This window comes from Kockiozyma suomiensis (genome assembly GCF_038497685.1).
Source record: "Kockiozyma suomiensis strain NRRL Y-17356 unplaced genomic scaffold V2V93scaffold_7, whole genome shotgun sequence".
Classification (NCBI taxonomy): Eukaryota; Fungi; Ascomycota; class Lipomycetes; order Lipomycetales; family Lipomycetaceae; genus Kockiozyma; species Kockiozyma suomiensis.
In genome coordinates, this window is record NW_027117670.1 from 497,215 (window position 1) to 522,548 (window position 25,334).

At 43.6% G+C, this 25,334-nt stretch overlaps 11 protein-coding genes across 11 annotated transcripts; 4 read left to right on the forward strand and 7 right to left on the reverse strand.

Moving 5' to 3' along the window:
- Nucleotides 1-141: 141 nt before the first annotated feature.
- Nucleotides 142-1,063, reverse strand: V2V93DRAFT_369937 (peptidyl-tRNA hydrolase). The gene is made up of 3 exons (XM_066910143.1): nt 972-1,063; nt 563-918; nt 142-505 (listed from the first exon to the last, which is right to left on the reverse strand). Exons 1-3 carry the CDS (start codon nt 1,002-1,004, stop codon nt 274-276), a joined length of 621 nt encoding a protein of 206 aa, XP_066765764.1. The 5' UTR covers nt 1,005-1,063; the 3' UTR covers nt 142-273.
- A 110-nt stretch (nt 1,064-1,173) lies between these two features.
- Nucleotides 1,174-4,157, forward strand: V2V93DRAFT_369939 (BRE1 E3 ubiquitin ligase-domain-containing protein). The gene is made up of 3 exons (XM_066910144.1): nt 1,174-1,787; nt 1,843-1,986; nt 2,044-4,157. The coding sequence occupies exons 1-3, from the start codon at nt 1,653-1,655 to the stop codon at nt 3,895-3,897; spliced, it is 2,133 nt and encodes a 710-aa protein (XP_066765765.1). The 5' UTR covers nt 1,174-1,652; the 3' UTR covers nt 3,898-4,157.
- Nucleotides 4,158-4,253: 96 nt separating this feature from the next.
- On the forward strand, nt 4,254-4,984 carry V2V93DRAFT_369942 (acyl-CoA N-acyltransferase). Its single transcript, XM_066910145.1, has 2 exons — nt 4,254-4,524; nt 4,603-4,984. Exons 1-2 carry the CDS (start codon nt 4,377-4,379, stop codon nt 4,923-4,925), a joined length of 471 nt encoding a protein of 156 aa, XP_066765766.1. The 5' UTR covers nt 4,254-4,376; the 3' UTR covers nt 4,926-4,984.
- On the reverse strand, nt 4,937-6,527 carry V2V93DRAFT_400583 (signal peptide peptidase-domain-containing protein). Its single transcript, XM_066912579.1, has one exon. The coding sequence runs from the start codon at nt 6,497-6,499 to the stop codon at nt 5,090-5,092; it is 1,410 nt and encodes a 469-aa protein (XP_066765767.1). The 5' UTR covers nt 6,500-6,527; the 3' UTR covers nt 4,937-5,089.
- A 107-nt stretch (nt 6,528-6,634) lies between these two features.
- On the forward strand, nt 6,635-7,571 carry V2V93DRAFT_369945 (Alpha/Beta hydrolase protein). Its single transcript, XM_066910146.1, has 2 exons — nt 6,635-6,793; nt 6,858-7,571. The coding sequence occupies exons 1-2, from the start codon at nt 6,699-6,701 to the stop codon at nt 7,519-7,521; spliced, it is 759 nt and encodes a 252-aa protein (XP_066765768.1). The 5' UTR covers nt 6,635-6,698; the 3' UTR covers nt 7,522-7,571.
- An 89-nt stretch (nt 7,572-7,660) lies between these two features.
- Nucleotides 7,661-8,915, reverse strand: V2V93DRAFT_369946 (chromatin assembly factor 1 subunit A-domain-containing protein; the record flags this gene model as incomplete). The annotated part of the gene is made up of 2 exons (XM_066910147.1): nt 8,824-8,915; nt 7,661-8,547 (listed from the first exon to the last, which is right to left on the reverse strand). A coding segment is annotated over exon 2 (887 nt), but the record flags the coding sequence as incomplete, so codon positions are not given.
- On the reverse strand, nt 8,667-9,733 carry V2V93DRAFT_245594 (uncharacterized protein). Its single transcript, XM_066907099.1, has one exon. It carries the CDS (start codon nt 9,439-9,441, stop codon nt 8,785-8,787), a length of 657 nt encoding a protein of 218 aa, XP_066765770.1. The 5' UTR covers nt 9,442-9,733; the 3' UTR covers nt 8,667-8,784.
- A 40-nt stretch (nt 9,734-9,773) lies between these two features.
- Nucleotides 9,774-11,437, reverse strand: V2V93DRAFT_369948 (uncharacterized protein). Its single transcript, XM_066910148.1, has one exon. The coding sequence runs from the start codon at nt 11,390-11,392 to the stop codon at nt 10,025-10,027; it is 1,368 nt and encodes a 455-aa protein (XP_066765771.1). The 5' UTR covers nt 11,393-11,437; the 3' UTR covers nt 9,774-10,024.
- A 116-nt stretch (nt 11,438-11,553) lies between these two features.
- V2V93DRAFT_369952 (EXS family-domain-containing protein) lies at nt 11,554-15,583 on the reverse strand. Its single transcript, XM_066910149.1, has 5 exons — nt 15,258-15,583; nt 15,167-15,185; nt 15,064-15,099; nt 13,665-15,005; nt 11,554-13,594 (listed from the first exon to the last, which is right to left on the reverse strand). Exons 1-5 carry the CDS (start codon nt 15,269-15,271, stop codon nt 11,612-11,614), a joined length of 3,393 nt encoding a protein of 1,130 aa, XP_066765772.1. The 5' UTR covers nt 15,272-15,583; the 3' UTR covers nt 11,554-11,611.
- A 10-nt stretch (nt 15,584-15,593) lies between these two features.
- On the reverse strand, nt 15,594-17,117 carry V2V93DRAFT_245835 (uncharacterized protein). The gene has a single exon (XM_066907100.1). The coding sequence runs from the start codon at nt 16,958-16,960 to the stop codon at nt 15,947-15,949; it is 1,014 nt and encodes a 337-aa protein (XP_066765773.1). The 5' UTR covers nt 16,961-17,117; the 3' UTR covers nt 15,594-15,946.
- Nucleotides 17,118-19,267: 2,150 nt separating this feature from the next.
- On the forward strand, nt 19,268-20,215 carry V2V93DRAFT_245949 (uncharacterized protein). The gene is made up of 2 exons (XM_066907101.1): nt 19,268-19,811; nt 19,882-20,215. Exons 1-2 carry the CDS (start codon nt 19,525-19,527, stop codon nt 20,048-20,050), a joined length of 456 nt encoding a protein of 151 aa, XP_066765774.1. The 5' UTR covers nt 19,268-19,524; the 3' UTR covers nt 20,051-20,215.
- The last annotated feature ends 5,119 nt before the right edge of the window (nt 20,216-25,334 follow it).

Genomic DNA, 25,334 nt, shown 5'->3' on the forward strand with positions numbered 1-25,334 from the left:
GTGACACTGGCGATTGAACGTGGTGGCGTAATAAGGCAGCTTAGTGAACACGTGCAAATTGTGCACCACACTCTGCCGCCAATCTGCAATTTATCAGAGATGGCATTGATATGAAGTATATTACTATTTGCACGATGCTAGTTAAAAATATTGCACAAGTTTTATTAATTATTTACATAATTTATGTGGAAATGTAGTCAACTGACATGCATATTTACAATGACTCCTCTCATATCCTCATTTCAAGAAAACGTGGAATGTAGTTAGTCTCTACTACTTTTTCAAATTTTGAGGTGAAGGAATACCCTCTATACTGTCTAAAATATCCCAAAGCTTTGGATAAACATCCTCTTCAATTTCCGTGCGTTCCTGAGGAGGTATCTTGCTGAGAACATAGCTTGCCACTGCAACAGGACTTCTTGTAGGCGGTCTGTCAATTCCGATTCGAATGTTGTAATAGTTATCTGGTATATGTTTTAAAACACTTTTAAGTCCATTGTGCCCTCTGTATGAGCAAGTTAGAAATTGTTTGACAAACTGATATTACTATGGCTTTGCATACCTTGCTTTGCGATCATTTCTAGCTTCGATTTTCCCCACCGATAAATCCAGTTCGTCGTGTAAAATTACCAGCTTCGCAGACTCGCCAAATTGGCCTTTTGCCCAATCCCATGCTTTAGTTATAGGTAAGCCGCTGGCGTTCATCAGTGATCCGCATTTGAACATGGCAATCATGTGGTCGGGACGCCTCTGATTGAGTACCGACGTTCCTTTATATAAGTCCCCATTGAGCCCAGGGATATACAGTTTGTTGCTCAGCTTCGTTCTATGGCTCGCCATTAGCAGGTCGAGCATGAAATGACCTACTGAATGGCGAGTGTTGGTATACTGTGACCCGGGATTGCCCAGCGAGCAGATCTTTTGCGGTCAGTCACATAACAACGCGTATCAAGACAAATTCTCAAACATACCAATAGCCTACTCGGCTGTCCTCCTACTAACATATTCGATTCTCTATGCGAACAGAAAGTGCCATTGGATAACACCAATTTCTATACATAAGATGCTCTCGACGAATGTTTTTATTGGGAGTAAGATTTTAAGGTTTAACGACAGCTGGATGCTGATAAATACTCTTATTCAGCGGAATTCTGAGCACGCACTAGAAAGGGCGTTCGAGTTTCTGCCCTCGCATCGTCGTCACTCGTTGCGCCTTTTTACTCTGTATTTCAAAGGTCTCAGCTGCGACGCCTTTGCTATATAAGCAATTAACTAGTATTTATTTACCGTGCTGCGGATTTTGCTGGCTTTTTTTGTTATATTTTCATTGGCTGATGAGCAAGTCTCCTGCCGAGCTGTTGATATTTGGATCTGAAGACCTGGTAGGCATTCTATTTGCTCAACAACTATTACTTCTATATTCTAGCTAATTAATCCTGGCTTGCAGAAATAATTGGGTACTGTGCCTATTTGTTTCAATTTCTCTAGATCTTTTTGCCCAAGGGTCGCGTGAAGGTAGAAGTTATCTACAACTTGCATGCAAATCGGAGAAACTTTTTTTTCATTCTATGACCGCAGTCCAGTGTCTCCATTTGAATAGCAATCGCAAACGAACGAAGTAGTGGGTTCTATTTGTTTCACAATAGTGGCTCATGGATGATCGAAAACGCGTGCTATCGGTCAAGACTGAGCTTGACGCGCCACCTTCAAAACGTCAAGCTACAGACAGCGGCTCTGCTGCAAGCGCCAATGGACATAACGTTCCGTTAAATCAGGATGATGTTCTCGTACGTGTTTGAACTAATCTTGAGAAATGATCTGAAGTCTAACAACATTCTACAGCTCTTCCAAAAAGAAGCCATCTTTCGACAGATGCAGGCCTATCGGAGAGAGCGCGATCTATTACAAGCTCGGGTGAACGAAGTAGAGCAGCGCTCTGCATATCATGACGACCATATAAGGCTATTAGAGATCTGGTGGGATCAGGTAAGCTGCTACATTTCAAACTTCAAAGTTCTGATTTTTGCTAACATTAGTGACTAGCTTTTGAATGAAATTAATATTCTGTTTGGAAAGCCGGTCGATTCTACTTTTGATAGCGTAGTTCCTCAGTCGCTTCTTTTATCTAGATCAGAAGATTATTCCAAACATCTTGTTGAAAAACGCGACCTGATTTTACAGTCTTTGACACCTATTTTGTCTAATTTGCAACCTACAGCATCAGAATCGGATGACTTGAAGTTGCTTCAGAGTCAAGTTAGCGAACTATCATCGCAGATTTCGGCTGTAAAAATCGAGAATGAGCGATTAAAAGATGAACGAGAGGAACTTGAGCAGCGATTAACCAGCGCAACATTTAAATTCTTGTCTGCTGAGAAGAAGATGGAGCGACTGAAGAGCTCAACTCTGGCGAAAATCGAGAGATCGACAGTAGCTGTTAGTCAAGTAAAGAGAGAAGAATCGGTTGACGATAAACCCGACACTGAAAAGAAGAACACTTCAGAAGTTGACGAGGAAGCGCTTAATAGGATCAAGAAAGAATCAGAAGCGATTATACAGAAGCAATCAGAAGAATTAAAATCTCTACAGAGTAAGCTACTGAGCTTACATGATGAGCTGGCGCAAGCAAATCTAAAGTTTGCTGCTCTTACGGAGGCTGACGTTTCTAATTCTGAACCGTACAAGACCTTAAAATTACGATACATCGATCTGTCATCTCGCGCTAATCATCTGGAGTCGTTGAATGATATCATCAAACAAGAAAGCGAAAAGCTTTCCAGCGAGCGGACTGAGTATCGAGAGCTTGTTGCCGCTGAATACAAGGCTATGGCTGATGAGTTGGAAGGACAGATGAAGAGGCTTGAGAACGATCTCATTAGAATCCGAGCGGCTCGTGATGACCTTGCGTCTGAAATTGCTATCCGCAAAGCCAAAGAAGAAAGCCGAATTTCTATTTTGAATGAAATAACAGAGTTGTCGGAGACCCGAGCTTCACGTGTCAAAGCTTTGGAGATGGAGGTCGAGAGTCTCAAGTCGCAAATGACAACCAATGGCGTCTCGTCATCGTCGGCGGTATTGACGGCCGAGGATACACCAGAGAAGTTGCTAGCGCGGATAGAGAAGCTTGAGAAGCAGAATCAATTCTTGTCAGCTGAGTTACCGGAAATGGAAGCCGCGTTTAACAAAGCTCACTCTCTGAGCATCAAGAAGATAGCAGATGTATCGGGACGCGAAGAAAAGATTGCTCGTTTGGCTGCTGAGAAGACAAAAGCCGATCAAAAGTATTTTGCGGCTATGCGCTCAAAGGAGGCGGTAACTGCAGAGAATAAGACTTTAAAGACCCAGTCGTTGAAGAGCACTGAGATTATACAACAACTGCGTGAGGCTGAAAGGACTGTTTTACAAAAGGTCACATTCTTAGAGAAGCAGCTTGCGGAATTAGAGAATGCTAGACACACATATCAAAAGCAGGTCCAGGAAACTCAGCGTAAGATTAACGAGCAGAATGTTACCATCGAGAGCTATAAGGGTCAAATGAATAGGTTGTCTGCCGAGCTTCAGACGCGAGCTACGACACTGCTGAACGAGAGTGAGAGCAGAAGGTCTGTGGAGTTGCAACTTGAGCGTGCAAAAGCCGAGCTGGAACGATTCAAGGACGAAAAGAGTAAATCCTCCTCGCTTGGCCGGCTCAATGGAGATGATTCTCAAATCGAGGCGCTAAGGTCGATTGCTATTTGTTCAGTCTGTTCGAAGAACTGGAAGGATACTGTTATCAAAGTGTGTGGTCACTGCTTTTGTATGGAGTGTGCAAAGGATCGATTGAATGCTCGATTACGCAAATGTCCGCTTTGCAACAAGCAGTACTCACACAATGACCTTATTTCGGTTCATTTGTAAATATTCTTTTACTATTCAGATTTACTACTTTTTGTACGGCAAAGTGTTGTCGGTATTGGTTAGTGAGACTACGTGAACTTATTCTTTGCGTCAGTATATATATGCTTTTGAGTCAGCATATATATGCATTTAAGTTGGCTCAGATTTGAAACTGGGTTTATGTATATTAGTTTCAGCTTTTTTTGTATGTTTTGTATCTATTCTCTCCATGTAATGTAAACTACTCTGCGCTTTTCACAATTTATTTTTTCTAAAGGTTACAAGATTGAAAATAGGTCGATTACTTAATTGATATTAGGGTTTGGTGCCTGGCATAAGTGCTCGACGCGAGGAGCGCGACTTTCATTGAACGACCGAGAAAAAGTCCGCGAACTGCTGCCGTCATTCTAGCGTCCAGTGTTTTGTCCTTACATTCACTCAACCCAGAGCCAATCAGTATACTCAGAGAGAATAATTGAGAATTAATTGAGTGTATTATAATGACAGCGAGATTCCGGATTTCACTTGATGATCTAACGCCGAATAATCTGGGTGTTTTGCGGCGCATCAATAGTGTTGTGCTGCCTACGACATATTCGGATACGTGGTATAAAGATAGTCTGAAGGTTGGTGAACTTGCGAAGTTAGGTATGCTAAAAAAGTTCTTTTTGAGGGCAAATTTGATTTATTGAGAGAAATGTATTAACAAAATATGTTGTGGGGTAGCTTTTTTTGATGAAGTACCTGTCGGGGCGATAAGATGCTCACTCGAGACAGGCAAAGATAAAAATAAAATCTATATTATGACTCTGGCGGTATTATCAGCATATAGAGGCTACGGTATTGGCAAACAGCTGGTGGAGCACATAATCAAGTACGCAAAGACAACGTCTGTCAAGGAAATTTATTGCCATGTGTGGGTTGGCAATGAAGAGGCTATGGCGTGGTATGAACGAGTTGGGTTTACAAAATGTGAGCTTGTGGCAGGGTATTACAGGAAGATGGATCCTGCTGGGGATGCATATATATTTAAAAAAATCATAGAGTAAGGTTTTGCATGTTTGCTATGTAAATATTGTATAATATATTGGAATCAGTATCAATTTTATTTCCCCTTCTCTCACTCGAGAGGTCAACTCTCCTTTATAGAAAACTAGTTATTTTGATCTAGGTTTATGAATGTATATACGTAACATGTCAACTTCAATCTACATTAGTCAGATGCAGCGACCGACTCCTCTGCAGGTTTGCTATCAACCTCACCCTCCTTCTCCTTCTCCTTCTCCAGTAGCTTCTTAGCTTTCTCTTCCTCTTTCTTCTGCTCTTCTTTATCACGTTCACTAATTTCCTTATATCCCCACAAAATAGACCCCTCGCCCTTCACAAACGCAGTGACAGCAACCGCGCCACCAATTCCCGGACATAAATATAAAAGCGCAGGCTGTGCGGCCTTGAACACATGCATCACAAAAATCGTGACGATCAAAGCAATAACATACATTACCATTGCCGAATTGAAAAAAGGCTTGGGAAATGGTCGGCGGGATGAGTATGCCGTGTTGGGGTGCTTGCGGTAATAGTTCCAGGAATCAAATCGTAGACACAAAGAGAGGAAGATGGCGGGCACGATGATGTCGCCAAGTCCGAGCATGGCTTGTGAGGCAGCTTGAGTAGCTGTTCCTGGCCGAGGGGCAGTAAGCTTGATGGGAACTGTGAGCGTAGTGGCCACAGTGACCATGACGTCGGTGCCAAAGACAAAGAATATATCGTATAAGAACAGTCCAATGAGCATGATATATCCAGTCTTAAACGAGTCGATTGTCAAAATGCCGATAACGCTAAAAGCAAATGATGCTCCGATAACATTTCCCAAAATCCAGTTGGATGTGAACCAATTCCCGACAACAATTGCAAGGGCAATAGGCATACCAAGTAGATCTGCCGACGTGAAATATGACTTCCAAACTTCTTCAGGTGTAGGTGGCAACTTGCTAATTTCGGATGCGATCTTAAATTGAGAGTAGACGAAAAATGGATTGAGGCTTTGCTTGAGTGACGGTTTTTTGACAATTTTATCAAGCAGCGCTTCTCGTTCACTCTCAATCTCTTTATTTTTCTCTTCTTCCTCTGAATCTTTTTTCAGCTTGTCAAGCTCCTCATACGACGGATTCTCCACGATTGTGATCCTCCATCTAACTAGCTTAGTACCCGTCATGCGCGCAAATATTTTCATGATAGACCCGAAAGTAGTCGCGACGGCAAAAACACCAGATAGTGCAAAATAGGCATTTAGAAACATTTCAATATATTTCTTGTCCAGTTTCTTGATCAAATAATACATTCCCACCAGCATACAGCCGCCCATAATAGGCATAAGATACGCATCTTCCTCTGCAAGTTTCTCACTAGACGAGGAACCCGAAAGGTCTGCGGGATCAAAGTTGGGATCCTTGGGATCAGCTGGTAAAGCCGTATCTGGCCGGTGCAAGGTCGCGTGGGAGCCATAGTAGATCACGACCGAGGCCGATACAAGAAGAATCGCATATGTCAAAATTACGGGATCAACATTGTGTTCTTCTAGTATTTCAAATAATCGTATTTGGGGAAACGATATATTGTTCATCTCGTAGACTTGGGTTGATGGCAATAAATTATGATGATACGTAGCTCTCTCTATACGCGTTTTCAATCTGATTCAGTTGATTACCCGGCGTGCGCGATAGCTCAAATGAGTATCGATTATTGAGATCAGCCACCTATCGTATATACAAGTACAAATATTGTATTCTAGCGTCGTCTTACGGTAACTGATTGTGTGATTCATGTCTCCCCGACTTCCGGAAGATGCGGACTTTTCTGGTACTGCAACAGTCACAATTACTCCCTCGCAGCCTCCAGGATCAACCCCCTCTCACGCGCAAGTGCTCTCTGATGCTAAATCTGCCAATTCGTTATCTACAACTTACTGATCATTCGTATAGTTTGATATTACTGCATGGTTTAGGAGATACGATAGCCCCATTTTCTGCACTTGCTAATCGTTTGAATCTTCCCAAAGCCGCAGTCATAGCTCTGCAAGCTCCGATGCCGATGCCGTTTGAGCTAGGTGGCTATCATTGGGGCGATGATCTCGTTTTTTCCAAAGACCCGCTCTCGCCTTCTTCTTCCTCAGCAGACGACGAAGTCCTCAGTCCAGATGCAGAGTTTACCCGTAGTGGACAGTTTTTGAAGACAGTTATTCACGACGTGCTGGAAATGAGATGCGGATTTACGGCCTCCAAAAACGTGATTCTGTTTGGATACGGACAAGGAGGTATGGCAGCTTTATATATGGCAGCTACTAAAATGAATCTCTGTGCGGTGATCTCGGTAGGAGGATGGATACCGAGTGCGGTGAGACCCCGCGAAATCCTCGATTTGCCGAGGAGTACGAGTGTATTACTTTGCGGCGGGGATCAAGGATCGGCAATCACGGAGGCGCGTTTAAAGTATGCGGAAGAATTGTTTAAAGAGTGTCGAAGAGTTGTCTTGCCCAGAATGAAAGGCGATTTGATGCCGCGAAATAAAGATGAGATGGCGCCGATATTACGGTTCTTGTTGCGGATACTAGTCCCTGAAGCATTAGCTCAACAAGGATTCAGCTAATGAAACTACGTACATAAAAATATAAAATAAAAGTTGAATAACAAAATTAACTATTACAAATTTATAGCTCGCCTAAGTCAGCGCAACTTTAAGTTGTAGCTGAACTCCAGATTCTTTCTTCTCGGCTTTCCGCCGAATCTTCTTCTCGGTCTTGTTCTTCTTCTCAGTCTTGTCTTTCTTCTCAGTCTTGTCTTTCTTCTCAGTCTTGTCTTTCTTCTCAGTCTTGTCTTTCTTCTCAGTCTTGTCTTTCTTCTCGGGACTTGCGCCCTTCTCGAGACTGTGTCCTGTCTTTTCCTTCTCTGCCTTCTTCTCTGCTTTCTTAGTCGACCAGTAATCTTTGAACGGGTCTATTGGCAGTGTAATATCCGGCTGGATAGTAGCGATTCCCATCCCACTTTCGTCAAAAACCTCATTCACACCCGTTTCCAAATCAGTGAAGCAAACACCTTTAACAAACGGTACCAGCGGTGCCAGTACGCGCCGGCGCTGTCTATTACCGCCGCTATCGCCAGTAACTTCCTCATCGTTATCAGCTACCAAAAAATCTTTCATTTCTTCATCAATCGAAGCGTCTTCGTCGTCATCGCTGTCAGGCGTATCGAGATCTTCGCCAGGTTCGCCGTCTTCTTCTTCGTTCCATTCCAATTCAGAGTCGTATTCATAATTAATTCGGTCGTCTCTAAAGAAAGGATTGCTGCGAGGCACGCGCTTGAATTTGGTGAAAGTGCCTATATAAGGTGGGCGCATGTCTTCACAGAAGCGAAAGAATTTGCGAGGAAGAACGTTGAGCATACTGCGAACTTGATCTTCAGATAGCGAGCTGACGGAGGTCGCGATTGGACCGTCGAGAGCGCCAAACAACGTCACGACTTCTTTTGTTGTTCGAGCGGGTCGGATACCACGCGGTCGTCGTGGACTTAGGTGCATAATTTTAGCCATGTTTGGAGGAGATTGTGAGGATGTAGATGACGGGATGATTAGTTCGCGAGAGGCAGATGACAGCACTGTGTCCAGATTATGACGCATCCGGTCGAGTTCTTGTGGTTTAAGAATAAATCTGTGGATGGGGTAGAGAGTAGCGTAGGATTTCACAAAAAAGGGAAGGAAAGTGCGCTCATAGTCTGATTTGCGCTCGTCGGCGGATTCCGGCGATGGCGAGGACGTGCCTGAGACAGATTCTGTTACGGATGCTGTCTGCTTCGAGGGGGACACTGGTTTGACAAAGAAGTTCGACAGTCGAAGTTGTTTCTAGTATTTTGCCGGTCAGTGGTCGTCAATATGTAGAAGCTCTGAGATACTTACCTCCTCTTTCTTTTTCTGTTCCTCCTCCTCTTTCCGTTTCTTTTCTTCCTTCTCCTCTTCTTTCTTCTTCTTCTCCTCTTCTTTCTTCTTCTTCTCTTCGTCCTTCTTCTTCTTTTCTTCTTCTTTAGTTTTCACCCGCTCCTCATCTTTCTTCTTCCTTTCTTCCTCCTTCCGCTTTTTCTCTTCTTCTCTAAGCTTCCGCTTCTCTTCCTTCTCCGCATCCTTTGCCGCCTTCTCGGCTCTTTTCCTATCAAGCTCCTCAGCCTTACGTTTCTGCTCCTCCATTTTCTTTTTCAATTCCTCCGTCTTCTTCTTCTCAATTTCTTCAGCTTTCTTCTGTCGCTGCTCTTCTCTAGCAGCTCGCTCCTCCTCACTAACTTTGGCTGACCGTTTCCTCTTCTTCTCCGTAGTTTCGTCATTAAGCATAACCGATTCTTCAGTAGCTCTTTTGGTAGGCGAGTCAGCTACCTGCTGTTGCTTCGTACCTGCTGTATTTGTAGATTCGAAAAATGGTTGCTTCTGACTACTCTTTGAAAGATCTTGAGATGGCGGTGAGGCGATTGACGCGTCGTCTCGTCGCACTTCAGGCCGCTCCTGCGCACTCATCTCGATCTCCATTCGCTTACACCCTTAATCAAAAACAATTTTCAAGATTATCTGAAATCTGTCTGTTTTCTTTTCTTTTGTTATTCGTTTGCCGACGTGTGTGAGATTTAGTTTCTGCGGATGTATGTTGGGCTAAAATGATATAGATAGACGCGGCGGTGCCGCGCAAGACACGCGTCGCTGGTTCGCGAGAAACTTTAATTTTCGATTCCCGGTCTCTTGTGACAATACTAACGCATTGTAGTTAATGAATAACCGAATGACTACTGTGAGACCGACTTTTTTTTGGCAAGAAAAATCCCGGTATAAAAGAGTTTTTTCTTTTCTAATAGTTTAGAATATGCTGAATCAGTCTAATACTACCGATTTATTCAAAAGGATAGATAATATACAAACAGACAATGCCCATATTGATTAATAATAATGTCACTATACAAATCCACTCTTACTATAAGAGAACAAGAAACGCCCGCATATATAAAACGCACTCAACATAAGCAAAAGTAAAATAAGACGCCTGTATACACAATACTTCCCAATACCAAATAAAAAAAATATTACCCAAAATTATCGTAAAAAGCCAGAGGACTCGAGGCTACTCCTCGCCACTGCTACTATAATCCGGATTGGCAATATACAACGTACGCCGCGGAGCAATCATACCTTCAAGTTCAGACTCGTCAAGACTTCCTGCGCTGGATTTTCGTGACAAAGAAGGTGCCACAGCGGGTGACGACAAGGACGTGGTCGATGTTGCACCTGGGGTGGTTGGCAAATTAAGACGCGCAGACGCAGACGCAGATGCAGGCGAGCTAGAGACCGAAAGTCGACTATTACTATTGTTATTGCCGACTTCGTCAGTACTGTTGACGCTCAATAGAGTCGAGGTCTTGAATAAACCTGATGTATTACTCAAATCCAGCGCTGAGGCCGACAGCGGCGTTCTCGATCCCGCGGTCTCGTTACTCGAGTCTCTAAGCGACGAGTCATCTTCATCCTGTCCTAATGCACGAGCAGCTAGTCGCGACGAACCATTCGACACAACTCGTGCATCGCTGAGTTCGAGAGTCATATCTAGTTTCGGCTGATAATAAGCATAGGCGTGCATATAGGTCGAATACTCGTCTGTTCGCTGACTATCTTTCTTCCTTTTGCTGGTATTATACATTTGCGATGTCGGCGCACGGCTTTTCGTGATCAGATTTTTAGGCACTCGATCACACCAAACAGTGGCCTTTTGTCGACGCATATAGGTAGCGTAGTCAGCCTTGCGCTCCGCTTGCGGCACGCCAGAACTAGCTATCGGCGTCATATTCATCTCCACGCTCGAACTCCCTATCGAAATCGAATCTTCTGCTCCACCATTACCCGCACTGCTCAGCAAAGACTGTGCAGGCATCGCCGTCGTCACGGCAGTAGCTGCGGCGGCGGCAGCTGCTGCGGCAGCAGCAGTGGTAGCAGCCGCCACTGCAGCCGCCGAACTAGCCTGGCTGACGCGCGAAGAATGTCGCGACAGCATGGGTGACCCGTTATCCACCGACACAAGAGAACTAAAAGAAGCGGTTGAAGTCACTGATCCTTTAATAAAACCGTGCCCACGCGCTGAAGCAATCGAAGTCCGCCGAGAACTGTACTCTGGAATTGCGGGCGGCGGGGAGATACTGCGCAGCGAAGGCGATAGCGCTGGTGGCGGGTCAAGCATGCTGTGCACGGGTTTATATTCAAATGGAGTCTTCAGTCGCGGAATACTTTCTTGCTCAACCGGATTTTCCTGAGAGCTGCTTTCTAGCGATGGGGCGGGAGTAGGAGTACTGGACAAAGACGTCGAAGGAGAAGCAGTGCCAACTTGCAGCGCGGCAACATTCACGCTGGCTGGTAATGGCCGACGTTTCGGATGCGCATAAGCAACCGGCGCAGATGATGCTGGCTTCGGTGGTATAAAACCGTCCGCAGTCGTCGACATTTGCTGTACTGCTTTCGTATACAACTCTGTGTGTGTGTGTGTGTGTGTGTTCGTGATGTAAATATCAAACTAGAAATCTTGGACGCCCAGCCGCAGCTCAGACACAGAAGTCAAAATCGTATTACGTCATCGAATACTAAAAGTTTACGCTCTACATTCGGTAGCTGCACACAAAAATATTGATTTTATATTAATCAATGAATAATCATAAAGACAAAATTAGATTTGCATAGGCCGCGACATAGGCGACGCATCCGCGTCCGAATCCTCATCACTGCTAGCGCTCTGCGTGCCAGCTTCCTCCGCTTCGTCTGTCATCTCATCATAACCATACCCAAAATCCAAAACGCCGCCCGCATCGTCGTCATCGTCATCGTCATCGTCATCGTCATCGTGTAGAGCAATAGATCCCGCACGGCTTCGCATTGATTCAGATATGCTACCGCGTCGTTCACCAACCGCGCCACTGACGGCAGACGCACTGCCGGCCCTCTTTTTCCGCCGCTCGAAATCCTGTATGTGCGCGCCTCGTATAAAATTACTCATCGCATTCATCTTGGGCGTCATAGTCGACCTGCGTCGTCTCATAGGCGACGGTACAGCCTGCATCGAAGGCGACGCTCTCGCTGAGGACTCGCCCCCGGTCAGAGCGATATCGCCGGGATCGACTCCGCTTGCACGCCCTTCTTCGGCCATCATTAACGGCGTAGTCATTGTGATTTCAGTCAATTCATGACCAACGCCATCGCCGACTTCGTCATCCGGTTCGAGATCGTACGGAAGTGGCATGTTACGACTGGCTTGGAACCGCCCGACGTTTGAGCAATGCTCGTTCTCCATCCGGAAAAATATCCACACAAACCGTCGCGCGATCTCCACCAAGGCAATTAAGAAGGAGGTAACGGCAGACTGCTGCAGCTGTATCGGGAAAATAATGTAAAATATCCAATTGATTCGCATAAGCGGATCAACGATCATCGCGATATAATAGAAGTTTGGATTTCGAAATCCGAGCTCGTCGCGCAACAAAGGGTGTTTTGAATTCGTTTGAAAAAGAGACCAGTCCATAAACACGTCCCAAAATGAAGAATATACAGTGTTGATTGTAGCAAATAGTATGTACATGTCGCGATTGGTATTCACGCGATCGATTCGCCACACGCTAAGTACAATCGCCGTCACGATTGTGAAGGTGTACTTGCCCGCGTTAGCAAGATGAGGAAACCAATTCCGGGTATCTGCGTAACGTCTCCAGCATTGCAAAAATCGCCATATCGGAGGCAGCGCATTCAGAAAGCCTAACAAGCGCGAGCTAGACGAGCCGCAGTGCTGTCCGGCGTCAAACCCTTGCGCATAAAGACAAAAGAAAAGCTCTATATTGCTGACCGTATAAGCAAGACTGCAAAAGATATCACCGAGAAAGAAATCTCGAAATTCAACGGGATAAAGTCCCGAGAAAATCAATCGCCAAAGCGCGATCACCAGCCATTCTCGCGCACGCCAATGAAAGATTGGTAAGGGGTTGAACAGTACTGCTGCACTGACTGCCGCAAATATAAGCGGCCACCAATGCGCGGGCAATTTATCTGGCCAGAAATCGTAAAAACAGAGGTACATGCATAGTGAAAGCCAGGCGAAAAGAAACGAAGGAATTTCCAAAAACTCGCGGAAATCAAGAAAATCATGCTGTCGAAATTCAAAGATAAAGGGGTAATTGATTTTGTATCGTGACCAAACCATACAATTAATCGCAAACAAAATTCCCAGCAAAATAGCCAAAAAACCTCCACCAAAGATTTGAAAAAGATAAATCGCATTCTCAAGCTCATTGGTAACTCCCCTCTGCACACCAGTCACGATGGCCTGTACAAAGAATGGCAACCCAATCCCCAAACACCACGCGCTGAAAAATGTAGCTTCGTAATGCGTCTCGGGAACCTCTCGTGTTCGCAACTTTTCAACTGCATGCTTACGATTTCCGCGCTCGAAATATCGACTGTATACATCTTCGGTTTCATTCATGAGATCGTCGACGACGCTGCTTTGGCCAAAATAGCTGTTTGACACTTTGTCCATGTACCACGGTGAGATATTAGTTTGTGCAGTCTTGTCGAATTTCTTGCAAATCTTCTGTAATGCTGTGCGATTCAAAAGTCGGTACGACTTCAATAGTTCAAGTCCACGATAATATTCCATCATAGCCTATGATACTTTAGTTAGCACACAAAGAGAATGTTGAAAAAATTAGCGAAAAAGACACATAAAGACATACGAGTTTTAGCTTTCGTCGCGCGACCGAGTAAGGCACATTCATAGCCTGCTGTCTGATATAATCCTGCTGTCCATTCCCATCAACTACCTGCACACTCTTAGCCGGCATGAACGGTAAATGATGCAAATCCAATTTTTTGTAAAACACCGACCATCGCTCGCCGGATTTCTTCTTTGCGTTCTTGCTATTATTTCCATTTGGTTGTCTCGCATCATTATCAGAGACAGCGGCAGCGGCGTCCACAAGTTCCTGCGCGGCTTTCTTTCGCTCGACCATCTTTCGATCACGTAAAAGATGTAATTGTACTCGCATCTTATCAAATCGCGAAATCGCCTCGACCTCCTTCTTTCTATAGAACATCTGGATCTTATCAAACTGCCCATCGATCCAAAGAATGAAATCGCGACATTCGCTTTCTTCCGCGATTAAGCGCTTGGCTTCTTCAGCACTGGCTCGGACCATAGCCTCCGTTATCGCTTTTTTGCCATTCATTTGCTGCATTTGTATTCTGGGTCTAAAAAATGGAGAGGCTGGTGTGTTTGCGTCTGTTGCTTTGTTCACGTTGACGATACTGTCAGCGACTTTGGGTACAGAGTCATATTTGGATGTCTTCTTCAAAATTGAGCGCTCTGATCGCGGTGTGCCGTTTGCAAAGTTATTGTTGCTAATTGCAGAGCTGGGCGCACCGATCTGTGGGGTCGATACGCTATTGAAACGTGGGCGCACTCCGCTGCCAGTAGCGGGGGGAGAAAACGCCGCCGACGGGGAAGTTGCGAGTGCGGGTGCTCCGAGACCAAACAAAGACGGTGGCTCATGTTCGATGTTTTTGTCGGCAGAGAAAGTGACTGAGCGCAAGCCGCTGTCTACTTTCTGCAACGGATGGCCGGCCTCGTCGCGCTCGTCAATTGCCGGAGGCGGTAAATGGAATCCCGCACCCGACGTCGGCGGTGTGGCAATCATACTTCCGTACTGCTCTAGCTGGAGAGGTTCATCGCCAAACGCAGAATGTGACGTAGAAATCGGAATCGCGCCCGCGGTATTGAGCAGTTGCTGTGGCGTAATCCGGCCCTCGACAGCGGCGGTGGTGGTCAACGCATGCACGGTGCCGCGTTGCGTAGATGTTGATGTTAAAGCCGCTGGTGGCATCTCGATCTCTGTTTCATCGAGTGAGGCGGATGATGTAGCTGATTTAGGTGACGAGCGTGATGACGACAACACATTTACGCTGCGCGGTCTTGGCGAAGCGATGCTTGCTGCGATATGGCGAGCAAAGACTGACTCGGGTGTGCGTCTTGATCCGTCGGAGTCCTTTTTAATCTTTTTCAGTCGCTTTTTACCCCCCTGTAAAAATAAGAATCAGCTGCCGTAGCAATCAAATAAGATAGAAATATAACAGCACCTTATAATCCAGGTATTGAACACGCCATTCGGGAACCTAATAAAAAAACAATCAGTCTTTTATTTTCCATTAAATATTTCTATGAAGTAAGACTAAATTGTACCAGGTTATCGTTAAGATATCTGAAAGTAAGAGTAGCAAGTTAGCAAGCATTCTAAAAATCAACTCAAAAATAATGTGAATCTCCAAAATACCTAGCGAATTTCATATTGATGTGACAACCTCAAGAAGAAATGAATTTTCGAGTTTCTTTCTTTCCTGACAGATCTCTCTGTATGTGTAATGTACTGTGTATGAAAGATAGCTGTAGATCAATTTCTGGATCTGCACTCACTCATGGCAACACCGAGAAAATAAAACCCCTCCCAAAAAGAGAATTATAAGACTCTTTGTGTAAATAAATTATCCCATGCTCCGAAACTTTCAAATAAATTGGAAAGTGCAGGCAAATATTAGTGCTCTAGCTCTTTAAAATCAGTATGAGTTGAAGTACAGTATCAGCAAATGGCACGCGTGTGCTCGCCCACGCCCCTCTCTCTTTAACTCTCCCCGCATTAAGAGTGAGTGAGATATGGTTAGGGCTTTTCTATTAATTTTTTTATTTTTTTATTTTTTTATTTTTTTTATTTTGATTAGTAGCGGTTTTATTTATGTTGTGGAGACTCTTAAAATTTTGTAAAAGACTCAAATATAATTATACATAGACCTCACATATAGATGCAGTTTATAATATTATACAGGGAGAATGTTGAATCCTAATTAATTACCATGTTTTGTCCTAAACTATCGGCTCATAAAATCCATAGCCGCCTAAAACGCCAAAAAAAGCCATCCAAATCAATAATGAAGCGAAATACAAGAATAAAAAAAAAAAAAAATTAGCTCAGGAATTATACCCTTTCTCTCTAACGGCTTGCCCAGGTAAATCAGCAGCACGCACTTTGCCTTCATTCTGCAGGACCTCAAACCGCGGCCCATCACCAAACAACACCTGACACTGTTGCGATACCTGATTGACGACATCACTCCATACACTATTTTTATTACCATTGCTGTTGCTTTTAGCGTCGTCGTCGTCATCGTCGTTATCAAAGGCAGGCATACCGCTTAAAGCGGCTAAGCTAAGGATATCTCTCCAGTCAAGTTGGCCAAGTCGAGATCGCGAGGCAGAAGTTCCCTGCGAAGTGCGCACAGCTACGACAGCGTCAAAAAGAGAATCGATGAGATGCATAATATTTGGATGCAAGTACGGCAATAAAAGAGATTTTTCGATATCAGAATTTGAAAATAAAATGTTTTCGAGATCGACATTGGCGCCGGTTAAAGTGTTGTCATTGCTCTCTGCGAGATCGGTCAGAGCACGAATACCAAGCGATGAAATTTCAGCAACAAGTGGTGCCGCATACTCATCCAGAGTAACGAATTTGTACGAAGACAGTCGATAATGCTCATACTCGCCCTGTGGCTCATCGAGGATCGGTTGAGGTTGACCGTCTCGGTCACTAGTTATTTGGTCGCGTTTCCGCTTCGACCTACTTGACGATGGAAGATAATCAATATCCTGACCAACGTCATATTTCTCAGAAGAAGCCATAGGTAATTCGTCACTAGGCAACGGCCACGCCGTCCATCGCGGATGCACGATCCTGCGCCGCCTAGTCAGCTCATCGGCATCATCTTGGCCGTCATTATCAGCGCGACCACAAAGACGCGCAGCAACGAGTAAATGTTGCGCCAATGATGCACGGTGGGTATGTTCTAATGTACGCAGTAGGATTTTGAAATCGGCGAGCTGACTATGTCGTGAGTGCGTGAATTGGCGGGTGGGAGAAGGAGAAGGAGAAGAAGAGTCTGAATACCGCTCATTGAGCTCGGGAGGTGGCTCAGTTGAATCCATTATTTTGGCCGAAAATCAGAATGATGATGACATAAAAAAGATTAGTGACATGGCTAGGAAATAAATCGATTTGTAAAGAGAAACTAAATATTCCTAGTATTGATGAGGCTCAGAGCTAATATGAGGTTTCTAGTATGAAGTTTCTAGTATGAGGTATCTAGTAGGAGGTTTAGGGTTAAGAGATGCATGAATGCATGCAGAGCGACTAAAAAGATTGATTGATTGATTGGCTGTAGATTCGAGACGAAGTAGAAAATAAAGAGACTAAACTGTTTGCAAAAACCAGGATGATATAGAAGAGCGACTCTTATTATTCAAATAGTACGAGGGAGGGAGAAGATTGGAGAGATTAGACGGTGGCATGATTGTAAGAGAAAAGAGCAAGAAAAAAAAAGAAATAAGACATAAACCGGTGAGCTGCAATCAAACGAAAGAAAAAGGAAAGAAAGGTTTATCCGCAAAGTCACGCGCATAAAACCTCTTTGATTAGCGCATGGAATCTTTCGGCGACAGAGGTGGAGGAGGCCCAAACAGAGGTGGACTTGCATGGACTGATACAAACGGGTTCGAGTACACGCGGGTACGCTGCTCCAGTGTTTGCATTGTGGGTAGCTAGCTTGCTAACTAATTAGCCTGACAAGAAGATTGACAACGCTGGTGCATGTGCTGCAATAATAACGATAACGAATGATAATTATTGTAGAGTACCAGAGTATCAGATACATTGATGCTGATCATCACCAGGATTATCATCACATTCTTATCATCATATAAATACTACTGCCACTATTGCTCTAGTAATCACAATCGGATTCATAATTATGGCAATCGGCATGAGTAACAACAATAGTGCAAATAAGCGAGCCGACGGAGAGGTGCCTTGAGCTAGTCTGAGCCTGGATTAGCGCTACTCAAGCGAGCCCTCGCTTCCAATGGCCTTCCTCCAATCCACTCTTTTTATTTTATTTTTTATTACTTTTCTTTTATCTCTCTCCAGTGTTATCTTCTCCCTACTCTCCTCTATTGTACTAAAGCAACGCGTTTATATTGTGCTTTGCAATGTACTCGCCATTGTCGGAGATGTCGTTCAAATGCGCTCATCTTTGAGCATATGCGCGTCTTTCTGCTCTCATCGGCCTTCTGCCACGCCACTCCGGCCTACTGTTCCACCACTCGCTGCACTCCAGCATACGCAGCGGTCCTGCATCTACAGCCACGTGACCTGATCTTGTGGTACGTACATCCCAACCCGACCCGCGTGTCTCATCTGCCACCAGCCCCGTCTCCCATGCGCCCCTGTGGCTTGTTCAATTGCTGCGGTACCTGGTCGGGCGGCTGGACTTTAGCTTTTCCTCTTATGGATCTCTCTTCCTCCTTCTCTTTCTGTCCTCTCTCTCTTTCAGTCTCCTGCGTTTGCATGCGAAAGCATGCTTTCGTGGTCTAATCTTGCTTATCGCGTTTTACTCTGCGTCCGAAACTGTCGTATTTATGACGCATTGCTTTCTCGTTCATTTTTGTATCTTCTTCTCCTATGTTTGTTAGCGTAGATCTACTGATCTTTCTAATCTCTCTGCTGGAATTTTAATCTCTCTAACACTCATATCACTGTCTGCATCAAACTCGAGGTAAAGTTACATGCATTCCGTACTCAGGGTCCGACGTGTTGGTCCGTGTGCGCGCCCACCCTATCTACCTTTCACACTCATTTATCACGGCACGAACAATCCTACTCCTAGCGTTGATTTAGAACTTTCTATGCTTCTGCTTATCTGCTTCGACTTGACCGGGTGTCATGATTGGTATGTTTTCTTTCTTTTTCTTTCTTTTCTTTTCTATTCTATTTTTTTATTTTTTTATTTTTTTATTTTTTTATTTTTTTGTTTTTGTTTTTTTGATTGCCATATTAACTCTACTTTATACATTTTACGCATCAATTCTCATCCGCACTGGTTTTGATTATCTATAATATGATTCCTATGTAAATACAGTGTACGTATGTAGTCTCTACAGCTCTTTTTAATCCGATTTAAAAGTCGTCAAAAGCTAGATACCGACAACACCGTCTTCAGAGTAATTTGTTCCTCTCTTACTATAAGGGTAACTTTAATCCCTTGCGACTTTGAGGAATTTCCAGTCGAAACTCGTTTGTAATTCTGTCTCACCGATTACTCACATCTAATCTCTGTATAGCCCTAGTTAGGTGAACAAGGTGAACAATAAAGTCTATAGGGGACAATCAATTGCAGTTTATTTTCGCTGATGTTGAATAAAACTATGTTGCCAGCTATTGTCGTTCTCGCTAGTCTATAAGCCATCTCCAGCCGACACCTTAATGGCTGTCCGCAAATTACACGGCTATTTATTCATTTCGTTTATCTCAGTCACTGGTTTGGTCTCATTCGGTTACCGCGGCTAATCTGACTATAATTCGATGGAAACCAAACGACCACCAACCCCGCCTACAAGTTATAGTATCACTTGGAATCACTATCTCGTTACATTTTCATATGTGAACTTGATTTTGTCCAAGTCTCTTGTTTACTTTTTCTAGATTGCGCCCATTTATGTGTATCAACGCGTGTAACCTCTGTTTATTTCTTCTCGCCCGCTTAATTCTCGTTGTCTATTCTGCATCTCGTAGAGTATATCCACCAAATACCATCACCAGACTACTGTACTTGGACCCTATTTTTTTAAAAGGAAGCATATGTTTTCCTTATAAAAAAAATCACTTTAGAATAGAAACAGGTAGTACTTGCGAGCGAACTGGAAGCTTGAGTGAGATTAACTCCAACGGTTTTCTCCGGTTCGCTAGAAACCGTGCGATGCTCGTCTTTTCATCCACACACATGCACGTTTCCCAAAATTGATCAAAATAAGTGTATATATATGTGTGTGTTTTATTTACATCGTTTCTTTAGTGACAAATTCCAAAGAACTCGCAGCTCGATTTGGAGAGTTTCTCGAGATCTGATTACTTTCCCGATATTCAACGGTGAGAACAGAGAGAGTCGCAAATCATGCGAGAAACGGGTTTATTTCTTATTCCTGGCCAAGCACAAATTGCTTACTGTTTTTAATCGTTATTGAATAGATCTTGGATGACAAGTCTTGATCGTTAATGGTGCTTAGTGTAAAGTTTATGTTTGCTTCAATTGCCGCTTTGCTCTTCACTCTTAATTCCAGCTAAGATTTATACATAACTTTAAATCCTCATAAAAGATTTTCCCAAAGCCCATCGATCCTCAATACAATTCCCATTCGTTCTTTTAAATGAATTGTGAAATTTATTCTCGTTATATTTGTACTTTGATCGCATAGCGAGCTTTCTTTTTGTTCTAGAACACTGCATGTACTACTACGCACATACTATTCGCTAGAATATATCGTCGCCTTTTTCTCTCAGTTTCTTCAATTTCTCATGCTCGCTCTCTCGCTCGCAAGAGATTACAAAAAAAATAAACATAAATTCGACTATTTGCATCGCTAATCAGCTCCATAGACATAATCACAAGAACAACAGCAGCCTGCAGCAGCAAGAAATTGGAAAAAAGTACGCTGACGATTAAGTTTCGGATCTGAATGAAAGGGAAAAACTCAAACTTGAGTACCGCAAAAAAGGGAGAAAATATAAAAAAAAACCCTCTTGAAAACTGAATTTGAAAAAAGAAAAGAAGACGTAAAAAAAGTTTCTTTGCCTTCTTTGTTCTGCGAGATCGTTCGGTTTTGGCATAGATTGCGGAAAATATTTTTACCTCTCCTTCCGTGCTAGATTCATTCCATTTCATTTCTTTTCATTTTTTATTTTATTTTATTTTATAGTCCTTTGTATATCTAGCTTGACATAAGTATCAAATATTTATTTGATAGTTGAATATAAATTTACTTCTCGGTGTGTGATTGTTCTTTTATTTCGTTTGTATCCACGCAGTTCCAACAGAATGGTTACACGCATTCTTCTTCTACGAAAACTTTATGTACAATTTCATTTTGTATCTTACTAATCAGAAAGAGTAAAATCGCAGCGGCTACGTAAAAAAAGATAGTGAACGCAGAGAAACCTTCTGTTTATAGGTTTATGCAAAAGGCTGAAATTGATAGCGCGATACCTAATCTAAACCCAAATCAGTGGAAAATGGCAGGCAATCTTAAATCAAACGCGCAGAATTTTAGTCTATGTATTATTAGACATAACAAGACAGGAAATACAGCAGTTATAGACTTGTTTATTCTTATGTTTTGAATTTTGTCAACCGCATCTACTATTATGCCTTCACTGATAATTCGTGCTCACTTAAAACACCAAAAAAACAAGCTCCTGTCCAGGAAGCCGTCGTCCGGATAGAGGCACCCGCGACGGCCTGACTCAATCACTATCCCTCTCCCACTTTCACGTCACCGCCTTGCTACTGTAGTTTTTATTTAGTGAGATTGTGTGTGTACCTGTGATGATCTGAATTCTGATATATCGCTACCTTTACCGTAATCGAAAAGAAGAGTTATTAAAAGAAAGTTCAAGAATTTATATTCATTGAGGCTGTGTCGTGATTTCATTGTACAAGTGTGATATAGATCATATATCAGACGAATACCACACGACCATTTTATAAACATACATACATATATATATATATATATATATGTAGATTCCTAATTCTAAATTGGATTGAAGAGAGGATGCTTGTTGGCACTATATTCGTACGTGCCTGTCTGTGTTTGCGAGGCGACAAAGTTGGAAGAATAACCGACTCAGAAGATTCTTTATTTTTTAACCAGTAGCCGATAATCTTTAACAGCCGAGATAGAAAAAAAGGACAAAGGAAAGCACATCCGATAAACTTATTCGACATCACAAAGAAAGTGACCGAAAAGGTAAATTGCAAGCAATTCACGAGCAAGCTGAGTTCTGTAGTTCAGAATTATTGCAATCCTCTTCACTTCTCGTTCACATCGATAGACATGCTTTAGAAAATACTTGATAGCAAGCAAGTTTGATGGAGTAAAAAACAATTATATAAATTTGGAGAAATAAGAGAAATATCGTAGAGGAAAAAGAATTATTCTGCCATCGCCGTTCACTGCCCCTGATGACTACGACACACTAGAAGCAGGAACGCACTTTACATTTCATCCTTTTCCTATTTTTCCAATGAAAACTGTTTTTACATTAAATAACTAGCATCGTCTATTTATTTGCTATATATCGCAACCGCTGAGCAACTGAGATACGGATTTAGCGCATTTCCCCAGCACAGCCACTACTTAGCCAAAACACTACACATCAAAAATTGCGCCTGACCGAATATGTAAGATACTAGTGTGCGGCTCGTATGCTCTACGGCGGCAACTCAGCCTAGATTAAGTTCTGAAGCCCGGGGCGCCGCACAAGCCACTCTAGACCAGAATACGCGGTCCGATTGGACTATTCCTATTTTTTGTTTTTTTTTTATGCTTTTATTTGTTTTTAATTGCTATTTTATTATTATTTATTTTGCTGATAGACATGTATCTGTGCTTATTTGTAGAGGAAGCGAGACTGGTTAACGAAAATCAGCTTCAATATTTATAAATTTGAGTGAGTATATATTTCTGTTCTTCGGCTGCGCATCAGTGAGCGTGACGCGGAAAAACCGGATTATATTATACTCTTGGTGAATCAACAGCAGCAAAAATCAACGACAGATTATTCTTTGAGACAGCTTTGACGAGTTTGTTTCCAAATTACCTAGTTAGACTCTTTTGCTACATTTTACTTATCTGAAAGAGATGGAGAGTGCGCATAAGGATGAAGCAGCAGAAGAAGAAGAAGAAGAAGAAGAAGAAGAGGAGAGAATAAACGAATAGAAAGTCGGCTAATGGACTCCTTCGTGTTTGTGGTTGTGCCATCGGGCTGGGTTTTCCTTTTTTTTCGGATAAGTCTGAGGTCACGGCATGCAGGATTGAGGCCGTGTAGTGTACCTAAAGAAAAAAGTGAAAAATCTTAATTGATACATACAATTCTAACAACCAGGGGTTCAAAGCAGTGTGACACGACGAACAGTCGTCAACAGAGAGGCAAAGTTCGCGCGAATTTCTAGCTAGCTTCGACAAGCGATGACGACATATACGACCCGTCCGTGCAGGTGCCGTCCAGGGCAAACGAGAGTGCAAACTAACTAAACCGAGACTCGACAAGGAGCAAGAAGGAGGGAAAGCAGTCCGCTCCGCTCGTGTTTCATTTGCTTTTGTAGTGCAAATGTCGCGCAGGTATGGTATCTATTAGAATACAGGCATTGGGTAGAAACTGGCAAGATCTATAAAGATTAAAAATAGGGACACCGTCGTCGTCACACATACAAACAATAGATACTCTTTTGTACGTCTCTGATGGCGATGTGCAGGTGTAAGCGCTGGCCGAACATGTATAAAAAGGGTTAGTCGAGCCGAAGAGCGAAGTTAACCGTAGGTGATGTGATGCGATTCCAAGAGCGCAGATCAGGGTCTGCCGAACGTACAAGATGTGGATACACCTATGATAATACAAAAGAAACGAAGATAGAACAGTGAGCAGAGGGCAGTGACTGAAAGGATGGAAGACTGAGTAGAGAAGGATCGATCAGAGAAGAGCAACCGAATAAAACAACGTAACGCAAGGCTCAGACTTGCGCGCCTTAAGCACAGTGCCGAGGCTGTTGAGATAGGGTAGACTAAATGAGGACAAGATCGAGAGTGTGTCAGGGCTCGCCGATGACGTATTAACAGATTGAGAGATTCCGGAATCCTGCTGGATATGGACTAGCGTCAGGAGCAGGAAGGAAGGCAGCTCATTCAGCGGGTCAGAAAATGAATGAAGGCGCAGTCTGGAAAGAGAGTTTGAGCGATACGAGAGGCGGTGCAGAATCTAGCGAGACTGCGTAAGCGAAATCGCGAAACCGATACAGAGCAAGACACGCGCTGCAGCGCTGCGCAATCAACCGAGTCTGCTGCAACGTTAGCTTAGACTGCTGCCCCTGCCGCAAGAATAAACGCGCAGAACAAGATGCTAGAGACTACACAGCCGTCGGCAATGAACGGCTGCAGCTGCAGCAGCTGCATCAGCAGCAGCAGCAGTATCAGTGAAGGCGATGATGAGGATTGGCCAGTCGCTGGAGGCAGGGCGGGCGTGGATTCTGACGCTTACCCCCTTCAAGCACCACCAGTGCACTTCCCGCCCTACTAAGCGCAATTTACGATGCAGGGCACAATGGCTTCGAGAATGCCGAGAGAACAGACAGGTAGAAGTCAAATAAAACAGAGTGGGTACTCGCGGCTCGAAAAGATTACATAGACGAGAAGCGCAGTTATCCAGCACAGCCCACAACTTCCCCAACGGGTTTATATTACTACTGTCGGTAGTAATGCGCAGTAATATAATATAAAGGGCAAAGCCGACGGACTGATCAAGAAATGGAATTACTTTAGAGCAACCTAAGCTAGATAACTAAGCTAAGAGTACGGAGCGGGTGGCGGCGGCATAGTTTAAGGACAGACTTTAGGCGGTGTCCGACGGAATAAACCGAGAGTTGTGACTGCGTTAAAGTGCTCGCCGAGGCTCTTCTTATTTTTTTTTATGAGCGCGACCCAAACCCATGCCTCTTAAAACTACTTTTATTGCTTCTATTGTTCGCGCAAAAAATAGATTATTTCTTTCTCCTTGATGGTAGGAGTAGCCGCTATGGAGCAGGGTTGGCCAAAAAAAAAACCGGACTGGACTTAGAGCATTCTGGGGCTAACATAGTGAGCGCACGTTTATGCATTCATGGGGCGAAAATAAGGATGGTGCAGATACGCGAGAGGCGTCGGTCGAGCGCAGTTGTTGCCAGTGCACGAATGCGGTCGTGTGAAGTGAATAAAAATCTAGCGCCGCGGGTCGAGGCGAGGGCAACGGATATAGATGAGGTAGTGGATGCGGGGAGACGTAGAACGGAATAAGAATAAGAATAATGAATATCAAGATTAAAACAAAAAAAAGAAGAAAGCGAATAAAAAAACTGCTAAGAGGACTTTTTTAGATTAGTGAAGAATAAGAGAAGCGAGAGCAAAGAAAGAGGAATAATAGCAGGCTGCGACAAGACGGCGATCAGTTCCTGTCCTGTCCAGAGCATGTATCGTTAAGCCCGGCTAACGACTGCACTCTAGGACTCGGGAAATCGTACTCTTCTCTTTCTGCGGAGCATGCGCTAATTTCTTGCGGTGCAGATTCCGTGCAGAAAATTTAGTTTGATTACATTATTTCTTTAATTTACTAGTAATTGATAAAATAGTTGCTGCATATGGACAATAAATTTGAACTGTATTACAGCTTCTCTGCAACAAGCGCGAGCTCGCTTGACGGCGGATCAACGCACAGGTTTAA